Raw genomic sequence first — 12,836 nt, forward strand, 5'->3', positions numbered from 1 at the left:
CACAACAGCCAGTGCTCTGACAGGAGCCAGAACTTCCTATCACCGAAAAGATGGTCTGGGGGAAAAGGGGATTCATTTGCAGACTCTTGGCTAAAGAAAATTAATTGAGTAGGTGTTTGAGGTATAGTTTACCTTTAGGATGTATGGACATAGGAGAAAGAAATGGCCAAAGCCCTGATGTGAGCTGCTGTGGGTGAACAGCACAGGTTGAATCACTTCACTTTCCAATGTGGCACGTTTTAAACACGCAGTGGATGTATTGGTTATACTTTCAATACCTCTATGTATGTTAAAAATCACATGAGCTGTAAACATCCCTGAAGATAATCTAGGTGGATACCGGAAGCAGACCTGCTGCAAGAATGCCTGTTTTACTGTAGATAATTGCATGTTACTTTTTCCTTTTCATGGCACTAGTTCTGGTTTGTGTTTTTACCTTAAAAAAATACAGATAGAAACCCCATGAATTAAAGATTCTGATAACTCCTTTTCTTCCTCCTCTCCATCTGGAATACCTGCAATGATACTCTGGTTATCAGATCTTGCCATCAAAGGTTAATTTGCTACTCCCCAAATGGGTCCTTGTGGGGGGAGGTTGGTGTGTCTTGCAGGAGTCATTCTGAGGTTTGATGTAAAAGAGCACTCTCTGTGTTAATTTTCTGTTTGCACTTTTGCTCTGAATAAAAGCCCCAGACCTGTTTTAGGATAAATTGTGGTCGGGGTAGGGAAGCACAAGCTTTGGGAAGCTGTGCCTGAAAAGCATCCAGGCAGGTCAAAGCAAGGTCACTCCACATGTCCCAGGAAATGATGCAAAACTAATCCAGATTTGCTGGTGGAAGGAGCTGTTTACATAAGTATTTAAAAACAGATTAGGGCTAACCTGACACTAGATTACTGGGAGCAGTGTAAACACGGCTGAAAGGCGTAAACAGAGCTTGGCCTTTTGTACTCCGGGGGAGAGAATCTGTCACCAGGACCAGGGGCCTGGCTCAGGTGATGTGTATGGCTCTCACAGGCTGAACAGATTACCTGAGGTACCTCTAAATGGGACTTTGTCAGGGGCTGGATCTCTCACATCCTATAATTGTATGCTAATTTTTTAAATGGCAACTGGAGGGACTTGTTTGTAGCCCTTGTTCTCCTGTAACTTGAGAGCACCCAGAAAGCTTTTGATAGTTCTTTGATATATCAGGAGGCAAAGGCGCTTCAAGGGATTGGTTTGGTGGTTTGAATTTTGGAAAAACAAACAGAGGAACCATCCATATGCCTTTGGAAACATTACTGAACTTGGAGAAGGACAAAGCACCCCTGTTTGGTTACTTCTGCTCTGAGATACAAAAATTGGATGTATTTTGTGCAATGTATTTTTCCAGCCCAACCGTAAGGTGGAACCAAGGCTGTCTGTGTGTCTTTGGTCTTTATGACAGTGAGGGCTCTTGCACTGACCTCTTGCCAGCCCAGGGTTTTTTAAGACCTCCTGGCTGTTGTGACTTTACAGCCCTGTGGGCACAGCATCCATCCAGGAGGATCTTGGGCACTGCAGTAACACGGCTCAGTAACAATAAGGCGGGCAACACAAATACTGCTGCAAACACAAGGTTTGGGTGAGCTGTTTCTGTGAGGGCTTTCTTGCCAGAAATTCTCAGGGGGAAATAACTTCCTTGTTGGTTAAGCACCGTTTGCTGCGGCGCCAGGTGAGAGTGACCCGTCTCCTCTGGCTTCTCTAGGGAAGAAAAGGAGCTCTGGATACGTGCAAAGTACGAGCAGAAGCTCTTCCTTGCCCCGCTGCAGTGCCTGGAGCTTTCTCTGGGCCAGCACCTCCTGAGGGCCACAGCTGAGGAGGACCTGCGGACGGTGATCCTGCTCCTGGCCCACGGCACTCGGGAGGAGGTGAACGAGACCTGCGGAGACGGTGACGGGCGCACGGCCCTGCACCTGGCCTGTCGGAAAGGGAACGTGGTGTTGGTGCAGCTCCTCATCTGGGTAAGTGCCAGTGGGCAGGGTGGGCTTTGCGTCCCTCAGCAGGACGCCCCTCACCTGGCTCCTTGGGGCTTCATGAAGAGGTTGTGCTGACACAGGGCATTCCTCCCTGCACACTCTCAAGGGGCAGCACCAGGGTAATAAGGTATGTTTGTGCCTGTCTCCTCCTCCATGGAAAGGGAAGGAGAGCGTAAGAAATGAGGAAGGAGAGATTCCCTTAGCTCGGAATACCTCTGGGACGGATTTTGTTCCACATGTGAGACCCCCTTCCCATAACAACCTTTATGTGTCTGGCTCAGTGCTCTGTGCTCACGTTGTTGGGCTGGTATCCTGCCTGCTCCCTCTCCTCCCTGTCCCCATCCTCCTTGAAATCCAAATCTGTCCCTCCCAAACCTGCTCCTTCCTATTCTGCTGCTCCGTTGGCACCGCAGCTTCCCACAGCCCCCGTGTCCTTCCCGCAGTACGGCGTGGACGTGATGGCGCGCGACGCCCACGGGAACACGGCGCTGGCCTACGCCCGCCAGGCCTCCAGCCAGGAGTGCATCGACGTGCTCCTGCAGTACGGCTGCCCTGACGAGCGCTTCGTCCTCATGGCCACCCCCAACCTGTCCAGGAAGAACAACAACCGGAACAACAGCGGTGGCAGGATGCCCACCATCATCTGAGGAGCTCCCTCGTGCATTCGCTGAGTTACATCCGCAGCCTCACATCCCTCCATCCCCATCACAGCTCCACTCTGTGAGTCTGGTAACTCTCCTTTTCCCTTTTCCCTTCGGTGCACCCCTGTCCCATCCGGAACACGGAGAGCGCAAGGGGATGAGGAGGAGCCCGGGGGCTGCCGGGAAGGCCGTTGTTTCAGTGACAGCTCCGGAAGGACGGGGACGAGCGGGCGAGGGCGCGCGGGTTGAGCGGGACACACCGCGCATGGCACCAGGACCATGGGAACGCGGCCGCCCCGGAGCAGGGACACGGAGCAGGGACACACGGCCTCCTGCCCTGAGAGAAGGGCGGAGGGAGAGGCGAGCGAGAGGAGGAGGAAGGAGAGCCGGTGACTTCCCGTGACTGACAGTTAAGCACATCAGTACATTTCACCTCTGCCGAGCGCCGCGCCTGGATTCCATTCTCTTCTCTGAAGAGCTTGACGGCATAAATCAGAAGCAAGCACAGAGTTTGTCAGGTTTGAAGCTCCTATGATGGTATGTGTCAAATCAGTTGTAGCTAATCTGTCCGGGGAGAATACTGGCTTCATTACACTTGTATAGTTGAGTTCTTCCAGCATTACCGCTGTTTAATAGAACATGATTAGTCATCACGGAGAAAAAAGCATATTAGCTGAGGAGGTAGTTACATGGCACGCTTCGGTGATTGCTTGGATGTGATTGCAATATTCTTAGAAGCATCATATTATCTCAGACATGTTCTTTCAAGCCCTTGGAGCCCTCCTTTCTAAATTCACTGTCATAATTTAGTATCTGTTTAATTTTTCAGTCCAAAGAGAGGAAATGAGTTGCTGAGTGTTATTTGACTGCAGTCTCCTTGGTGTAAAAACAAAATGGAAAAAATAAATAAGAGTAACTCCGAAACACAAAAAGGAATAATGAATAGCGCTATGGAAAAAAACATTTCAAGTACATTTAGTGAAATTAATAAACGCATTAAAGGCTAATATTTTTTTTTTTTCAGCCAGCAGAAATAGGTTCTGTCATTTTGCCAAGGTAAATTGTGTTGAGTTTTTGGTCACTCCTGTGATGCATTGCCTAACTTATACAGATTTTTGTATTGTGTCTCTAGATTCTATGTATGTAAAATCTATTTGAATTTAAAAAAAAAAACATAAATATACATTGGTTTTTTTTTTTTTTTGTACAGAAAATGACATCTCTGTTAACTTATAAACTGTAATGGATGTGAACTAAATAATGTGCAACTAGTTAGGATCTGTGGGCTACGGGTCATTGTACATCAATAATATTCCCAGCAGTGACTCTCGTTTCCAAAGCCTGTGAGGAACATATCAGGAGGAGATCAGGGCACACTTGGCATGGGAAAAAAAAAGTGTGTGAGACCTTTTAGAAAGGAAAAAGAGGCTGTTTCTTAGCGCTGTAAATATATTTTAGCCCAGAAGTCAGGAAGCTTTCACAAGCCAAGACAAAAAGCCCTGTTGTGGCCGGGGGAAGATCAGGTTTGATTAAGCTCAGAATTGATAGCCTTCAGCGGGCAGGGCACGGCTGAGCTCCACTCCCAACCTGACTGCTTTCGGCAAGAAAAATGGCTTGTGAAAGTAGCCTGGACAGTTCATTTGAATCCCAGGTTTTAATACTTGATTGGATTATTTTGGTCTTACCAGGCAGATCCCGGCTTCTGCTATTTTCCCAGTAGTGGGATTCTGGCGCAGGGAAGCAGCTTGCAGGGGTTTTGGCAGGCAGGAAAGTGATTTTTTTTTTTTTTTTTTTTTGAAGTGGCATACGGCAGTGTGAAGATGGGGGAAGGGTATATCATGGAGAGAGTTGAAAACTCAACTGAATTCTGTGGCAAAGGAGCAATTATGTGAAGGCAGTGAGGTGCACACAGCATGGTAATTTGCAAATCTACCTGCTCGGATGTCTTTCCCAAGCCTTCGGTGGTGCTCTTCCTTGGGGCTCTGGATTTCACTCAGCACACAGTGGCAGGAGTGTGGCAATTGCCAGATTAACTCCATGTGGACAAAATGCGAAGGGAAAAAACGTGATCTGGTTGTCTTAAGGAAAAAAAAAAAACAAAAACAAAAAAACAGAAAATTATGGATTTGATGTAAATTATTAAATTGCTGTAGAAAAACAAGCCTCAAGGTGGAAGCACAGGAGTATTGACCAGCTTTTCCTCTTTGGAGGTGTCCTCCTTTTGTACTTTGTTACTATATAGACCTTTGATGCTTTCTGGGGAGGGAATCTTCCTTTGCCTGGCCTAGGCTGGCTGAGGCAGAGCAAGGACACAGCTGAGTCCCTTCAGACTGGGATAATTTTAAATATTCTTTTTTTTTTTTTAATTAAGGAAAGGTGTCTGTTGTAATTGCTATTTCTCCATCATTCCTGTGCAGCTCCCTGATCTTTGGTACTCACGGGTGGTCCTTCGGTGACGGGACCACCCACCCAACGTGCAGCTGAGGGGGGTGCTGTGAAGCCACTGCGTCTTGGTGCTCATGAGCTTTATATCCCTGCAGGGAAACCCAGCAGGGATTCGGGAATGGCGATCCCAGAGGTGCTAGAGCTGCCTGCTGTTCCCCTGGGAGTATCAAGGGCATTTATTTGTATCCGAAAACCAAGTCCAGCGTTTCCAACCCACGGAAGGCAGATCTGCCGCCGTTGAGTCCTCAGTGCATGTTCCATTTCAGAGCTGGTTTTTTCCAAACTGAAGTTATTTTCTGTACATAATTTAATGCTCTCTTTGGGCCACCTCCCTCTTACAAAGCTGAGAGTGATGTTTGGGAAACAAGGGCAACCAGGCTGTCATGCAGATTTCGGGTATATCAGTTATAAGCTCCTTTCATAAAAATTTTCTGAGGGCGACCCTTGAAAAAACACAGAATGTTTTTAAGAAAGAAAATTCCAGTGTATTCCAGGAAAAATTAGATATCCAGGCTAGCCAACTAATATTTTAATTGAGCAGTAACACAGTTGTTTTTAACTTAAACGTATTTTTCCCTTGGAGGTGTAAAAGTGTAACTATGTTGGAGCGGTGTAGGAATATGTGATGGCTTCCCCAGACACATGGGGGTCTGCAGGGAGGATTCCTGGTGGTGGATGCGGTGGCAGCAGGAAATCATAGAATATCCTGAGTTGGAAGGGACCCGCTGGGTGAGATCACCCAGCGCTGTCTCTCCAGGTCAGGAGACACCTTTCCTGCCACGACAGCTGGTGACGCTCCACCACAGGAGGACGGACGAGGGTCTGTGCCTTGTGTTGGCACAGTATCCCCCGTTCAGATAGGTTTGGTTGGAAGGCTGGCAGGAGTGTTGTGGCACCTCCTGAGCTAGTGGGACACTTGGCAAGGAAGTCGGGCCAGCATAGACTCCATCCCCTTCTTGCACAAAGGGGGAGAGGAGGGGAAAGCCCTTCCCACCAGAGCTGAGGACAAGGATGGAGGAAGCTCTCCTTGGCTTTGGGAGCTCCACGTGCTGTACAGGGAGTGTGTTTGCACTTTGCAGAGGATGTTCTCAGAGCTATCCAGGTGCAGAATCAGGCAGTATGTGCAGCACTTGGGGTCCTGCAGGGATTGCCATTCCTCCTGCTTTCGCCCTGTTAACCCAGCCCTTTTCTGCTCGTGCTCTCGCCTTTAGCCCCTCATTGCTTTCCTGGAACCCACTTGCCAGGCTGTTCACACCCTTTGAGCGTTATGGACAAATGACACCCAAATTGCCACCCAGTCCTAAGAAACCCCAGCAGGAACCTGTCAGCTGAAGCTGTTTTCTCAGCAGTGTGGTGTTCATTGCATCCCCCATTTAACCCTTCCCAGCATCCCAGATACCTTTAAGTCCCCCTTCCTCTGCACTTTATCCACAACAGCTAAAACACTAGAAGTGAGTCAGCTGTTCCTATCACCATCAGCACCTTCCTTCTATTTTTAGCTAATTGCTGTCGAACAGTGGGGATGAGTCGGATGTGTCATATCTGGCATCTGAACCTGGATATTGCTGAGGAGGGTTCACTTCTCCTCGCTCTTTATGAAGAAATAAGATCCAGCCAGGGTCCTGCAGAGATTTGGCCAAGGGCTCCCATTACCAGATTTCTAATTTTATTGGTAAAAGGGGGCATTAAAAAAAAAATATTTTTGAGAACTTGGTTATGAACTAGGTGTGCTGCTTGGAAAGCCAGGCGAGCTCCTGGAAGGTGAGAGAGGATTTTCAAGTGTTTGGGCATAGTGTATAATAACCATGTAAACATTAATATTGTTTAATTTGCCATCTTGTCCCCGTTTCCCTAAATTATGTGTGTTAGTGCAAAAAGAAAAAAGCTTTAGCGGCACTTGGAGATTTCCCTTGGCCAGAGGAAGCTGAGTCACGTAGGGAGAGGAGTAGAGGTGGGAATGCAGATACGGGCTTAGAAATGATCTCCAGCACTGTAATGTAGTATACTACATTAGATTATATGGGGTTGGAATAGCTTCATCTTTTATATTTGTATGGAGATCGGGAAAAATGAAGTAATTTGTAGTTTCTAGTATAAAGTAGTAATAGTGGAGACAAGCACAGATTTCACAAGGGGGTCCCGAAGGGGCCCTTTCCAAACGTCTCGGGGAGCCGCCTTTGCACCTTAACAGGGATGGTTGTTGGGTTTTGTTAGTTGGTCACTGATGAAATGGTCCTTGTCGGTGGTGGGACTCAAGGGAAAGGAGGGGAGCATTGGGGACCAAACCTGGGGCAGCTTGGCTGGGCAGGGGACAACTTGTCCATCCTCATCTCACAGTCAGGCATCTTCCTCCCCCCTCCAGAGGCAGCTACAGCGATTCCTGAGTAGGATCTCCAGCTGCTGGTCTTGGATCCTCAGTTACACATCTTCCGTTCTTGGTGATTTGTGGGTAAAATTTGTTGCGTAGAAAACCCGTTTTTGGATGTTCTTGTGTTTGCGGCACAGTAGGAGAAAATAAAAACACTCCAGATTAAAGTTCCTTCCGAGGTAGAAAAACACTAAACCACCCTAAATTAAGAGGTTCTGCAGAGAGTTTTGAGTTCTGAAATTCTAAACTACCGAAAAGCAGGTTGGTTTGAATGGTTTTATTAGAAAAGAATCTCCTGTTTGAAAAAATAATAGGGGTCATAGAGCAAAACTTTCGAAGTTGTAGGTGGGTGTATTTGTTGATTTAGGATGCTCTAGGTTTTGCTTTGTTGTTTGGCATGGGCCAGTTTTTGGAGTAAGGATCGGGTGGTCTCATCTCAGGACAGTTTACCTTGAGTTGACTGAATCTGTGTCACACTTTAAAGGGAGGTTCAGAGGGTTTCAGCCAGGATTTTTGGGAGCTGGGAATAGTTCATGTTTTGAGAGGGGAATTGCATGATCTTTGAAAATAAAAGGTTGTTTTGGAGGTTCTTTTAGAGCCATCTTCAGCCCCAAATCACCAAGCATGTTTCTGGTCATCTTGGCCCCATGTTTCATTTCAGGGTGACAGCAGTATGTGGGTGAATTAACTCCCATCATTTACCACTGTTCCTGGAATGCTTGGGGAGTTGTGGGGGTGGGAAGTTCTGCTTGTGGATGGATAAAATAAAAACGTTTCAGTGCATTTCAGCAGTTTTAACCTCTTCATCTCTGTATGTGTGCCCATCTCCCAGATCCCTGGGGCACATTCCAGCGGTAGCAGTTGGTTCTGTTGGCAGGCAGAGCTTCAGCTTTCCCTTGGCCATGAACTCCTGGAAGTGTGTTTAGCTTCCAGTAGTAAGGACTGACTGTTCTGCAGTGCTTCAGAGCTAGTGATTTTTACCTGTGTGTTCTGTACAAAATGTGAAGGGAGGGTGGGTGGGGGATGCTTTCGGGGGTCTCACGGCATGCGTTGCTCGCTGGCAGTGAATGCACCATCAGCTCTTTTGTGTACGCCCCGTTTCCCAGAACCCATCGCTGTGGGTTTGTTGCTGTTTCTGAGAACTGAGGAAGCTGAAAACACTTCCCTGGTCCTCGTGAATTACAAGGTACAGGGTGTAAAACCCCTCAAACAACCCCCAGGTCGCATCTGGTCTGTGCTGAAGGAAAACCTCAAGCTCATGCAGGACCCAGGAGGGGGTTTGGTGCTGAACGGGCGTCGTTATTTGGCAACTAGATCCCAAATGCAGGGATTGAGTTGAGTGTGTGAAGTGCAGTCAAGGTGTTCTGAGCCCTAAGGTGAAGGTGGTCTGTCACTAACCACACTTGGTGTGTATGTGTGTGCCTGGATGTGCTCTCTCCACACTGCTGGTGGTTACTGTGGGAATGTGGTGCACACATCAACCACAGTCCATGGCTGGAGCCGCCTTTTCAGTCGGATGTTTCCAAACAGGCAGATTTCCCAGTTTGAGTCAGACCAGCCATTCCCAAGAGCACAGAGGGCAGGATGGGGGGCACCAACTGGAGAGATGCAGGAATGGGAGGTACAGGCTTAGTGCAGCTCAGGACTCACACAGAGACCTGCCTCAGAGGTTTTCCAAAAATCCAGCTCCTTCAGACAGCAACACTGAACTTGAACTTGGTCACTAGGACTGGAGCAGGCCCCCTTGGCTGAGAGGAGAAATCCCAGCTTACCAGCCCTGGGGGTGGGAAACACCAGGGAAGGAGATTCTGAAGTTGAAAAGGACAGTGTTGCAGCTCAGAGGCCCTTTTTTTATATAAATTTGCTTGAAACTCAGCCCTCTGGCTGACTTTGAGCATGGGACCTGCTGCCCTCCTGTGGGTGAGCCAGCGATGCTTTGGGTCCTGCTGCTTTCTGGGGCCATTGGGGATGGCAGTGGGGAGATGTTTCTGATGGGCTGTCTCCAGCCCCAAGGGCAGCTGCTCCCTCCACGTGCTCTTGGCCATGACTCTCTGGCCTCCAAACTTTGCCATGTGGGAGCCACAAACCACAGCTGAAGCTCACTGAGGCTTTTGCCTGTGCTGGGTAGTCCAGGAACAGTAGTCCTGTCAGGGAGAGTCCATGGGGAGAGAGAGGGCAGGTCTGGCAGGACAGGAAGGGGCTGTGGTAGGGACATGGCTGAGTGTGTGGAAGTGATGGGAGGGTCATTCATTTTCCCTTCCTTCTGTTACTTTGAAATGCTGTTAAATTCCCCTCCAAGCATTTTTTCTGAGTATCCAGAAATTCAGCTGGATTCTCCATTGAATCTACTGAGCTCCTTTTACTAATCCATGGGGGAAATTGGACATCCCCATCCTCTGAAAGCACACAGCCCTTTGCTCTGTGGAAGTACCAAGTTTCCAGGGCTCCAGATGCATTCGGCCCAGCTCTCTTTTACCGTGTCAGTCAAGAGCACCTTTCACTTGTAGACATGTAGGGTTATTTGGGTTAGGAGTGTCTTCTCGAACACCAGGGACTTGTTTTGTGTAAGTATTGCCTTTGGACTTGGATTGGAATTGCCAGGAGCTTGACGGTGCAGCTCCTGCTGCCTTAAACCTCTCAGCTTCAGTGGGGTTTGAGCGTGTCCCAAATGCCTTGCCCTTGTCTGAGGCAGAACAGCTCTGAGCTGGCAGAGTTAGGCTGTGTCCTGACCTCTCTGAAGGCAGAGTTTGGCCCCTGGTCCCAGCCAGGTCCTGGTTTGAGGTTCAACCTAACGGGCACCTTTATTTGGGGAAGCGGATGCGTAAACTGTTCTCTTTTCCTTTATTCCTTAATAACCTGTGACCGCCTGCAAAGGCTGGATTTTGCATTCAGCCCCCAAGTCTTTCAGGTTTTTCTGCTTTGTGATGTTTGTCTTTCCGGTCGGGATGGGGACAAGGGAGCCCAGGTGAGTAGGGACACCCGAGACCTCTGCTTGAGGTTGGGGCAGGAGGTCCCTAGCACGTGGCAGGCTTTAGAGCAAGTTTGGGGTTGTTGTTTTATTTTTGTTTTCTGTTTCTGTAAATAATAATGTATAAATGATGACAAGACAGTGTGGAAATTCTAAAAAAAAAAAAAAAAAGAAAAAAAGTCTTTTGTTGTTGTTTTTATATTACCTCATTCAGCAAGTTTGTTTTACAATGACTCAATGATGCTTTATTTATATTGTTTGTACTGTAATTAAACCGATTGACAAACATTTCACTTTGCTTGTTGTTTCCTATGATTTGGGTTTGATTAAGTATGCCAGTTTGTATTATGTTCCCCTTTCCTCTCTCTCTCTCTCTCCAACACATTGAGATTTTTTGTGTCAGCTGTACAGTATTCTGAATAATTAAAAAAAAATAAAAAAAATAACAGAAAAAAAAACAACAAAGAACAAAAAGTTGTGAAGTACTGCAGAGAGAGGCTGCTATATTATATAGGTCTCTTTCTAATAAAGACAAGAAAACTTGTTGGTCGCAGCTTGTTCTTTGCTTGAGTCTTCCTCGTGTTATTGAGCTACACCTGCCCTGGCCCTGCTTCCTCCCCCTGTTAATGATGAGATCCTGTCACTCCTGCCAGTAATAAAGATGAAGGATTATCCCAGACCTGGGATGTCAGAAGAGCCAGTAATGGTGCAAATTGATAAATTAAAAAGCAATAAGTCAACCCCACCGTAATGGTGTATATGTAAGAGTTCTGAAAGTGCTTGTGAAGTGAATGACGGATCTCCCAGCCAAAAATATGTGAGCTTTCATTAAAAACAGCTATTCTCCCCGAGGAAGAGAGAGTAGTAAATGTTGCACCTTGGCTTTAAGAGTCTCTGGAGGTGATCCAAGGAATTAGGCCAGTAATGGTTACATCTGTATCTGCTAAATTGGTTGAAATGATCATTTAAAGTAAGAATAATAAAACATCTTTAAGGTCATGATATGGTATGGTCTAATCACTTCTTGGAAGGGAAATCATGGCTCTCCATTAGGCTCCTTGGAGCAAGTCCTTTAAAGCCCTGAACAAAGGGCAAGTGATGGACATTTATTTACAGCTTCAGAGGTCTTGTCCCAAGTACATCCCGAGAGGGAATCGGGAATCTCAGCAGGCTCAAGGAGAAGACAAACTATTGTCCTGATGCAGAAGGTTGAAGGTGGGATGGGGAGGGAAGCAAGAGGTGATGGGTTTTCACTGGAGCACACTGGGAACTCTCCAGAGGGGTCCCTGCCTGGGCCATCATGCCCCAGGGGGTTGGCAGTAGGATTTGTGATCCCAGTGGCTGCAGAAATTACATAAGGGTGAGGGAGCTGTGTGGGACCAAGGTGGGTGCATGGAGAATAGCAGGAAAAATTCAGTAAATCTGCATTAATTAGGCATTAAATAATGTGCCCTGGCATGGAGAAAGAAATGTAAGATTTAAAGATCTGTAAGGACACCATGGAATGAGACAACCAATGCTGTGGTTTGGCTCCCTGTACTTGTCTCACCTCACACAAAACAGAGAAATTAGGAATGTTCAGGGATGAGTAGAGGTGGGAAAAGTGTGGAATTTCCCTCAGAAAGAGACCCCAAGTGGGGGAATATGATAAAAGCAGACAAGAAGTGGGGAAGCAGCAGACTGGGGATGTCTCTTTTCCTGGCCTTGCACCCAACACTGTGCACAGGCTGATGGCACCAAAGGGCAGCACGGTCCAAACCGAGATGGACAAGATGTGCCACAGGACCTCAGTGCAGCAGGATCTTGCACAAGAGAAGACCTGGCCAAGGCTGGAAAGGTGAGTTTGCACCTCCATGCTCTGAGCGGGACTGCCACAGTGTGGGATCTGGGGTTGGGGGGTTTATCTTTTACTCCTGCTTGTGCCTCGGCCCAAATGTGTTCATTCCTCAGGTTATTGCCCATCCCACCCAGTCTCCCACCTGCTGTCAGTTCTGTCCTGTCACATGGGCACTTGGTTGGGGTTTGGAGGAACTTCCCTGTTTCTTTTTCTGCTTCTCAGTTCTCCCAAGTGCTACAGAGAGGCTGTAGCAGCACTGTGAGGGATGAAAAACAACAGGACTGCTGGGGGATGTTGGGTTTTTACTTTTTTTTTTGGGGGGGGGGGATGTCACATGACTGTTTTGTCAAGCAGCAGCCACATTCCTTTGTTTCTGAAAGGTTTTCCCACCCCGTTCCAGCCCGTCCAACGCAGGAGGTGGGTGCTTTGTGCTCTCCCCTCTGGGTTTGAAATGTGAACTTCGAACGTGGGAGAACTTGTTTTGGATTCCCCCTGGGTGTAAAGCTGTAGTAGAGCTCTTTTTTTAGGCATCATCTGTCCCTCCCCTCCTTTGCTCTCCCAAAGGGGTATGGGTTTTGA

General features: G+C 47.6%; 1 protein-coding gene across 14 annotated transcripts in view; it reads left to right on the forward strand.

Moving 5' to 3' along the window:
* The window catches only part of LOC135416934 (arf-GAP with GTPase, ANK repeat and PH domain-containing protein 1), a 319,524-nt gene extending 308,551 nt beyond the window's left edge, over positions 1-10,973 (forward strand). For all 14 annotated transcript variants that reach the window (XM_064660296.1, XM_064660297.1, XM_064660301.1 and 11 more), the window contains 2 exons: positions 1,728-1,983; positions 2,442-10,973. In XM_064660296.1, coding sequence (XP_064516366.1) covers positions 1,728-1,983; positions 2,442-2,645 — 460 coding nt within the window. In that variant the 3' untranslated portion in view covers positions 2,646-10,973. The remainder of the gene's footprint in view (positions 1-1,727; positions 1,984-2,441) is intronic.
* The last annotated feature ends 1,863 nt before the right edge of the window (positions 10,974-12,836 follow it).

The sequence above is a fragment of the Pseudopipra pipra genome, chromosome 7, assembly GCF_036250125.1.
Source record: "Pseudopipra pipra isolate bDixPip1 chromosome 7, bDixPip1.hap1, whole genome shotgun sequence".
Lineage (NCBI taxonomy): Eukaryota > Metazoa > Chordata > Aves > Passeriformes > Pipridae > Pseudopipra > Pseudopipra pipra.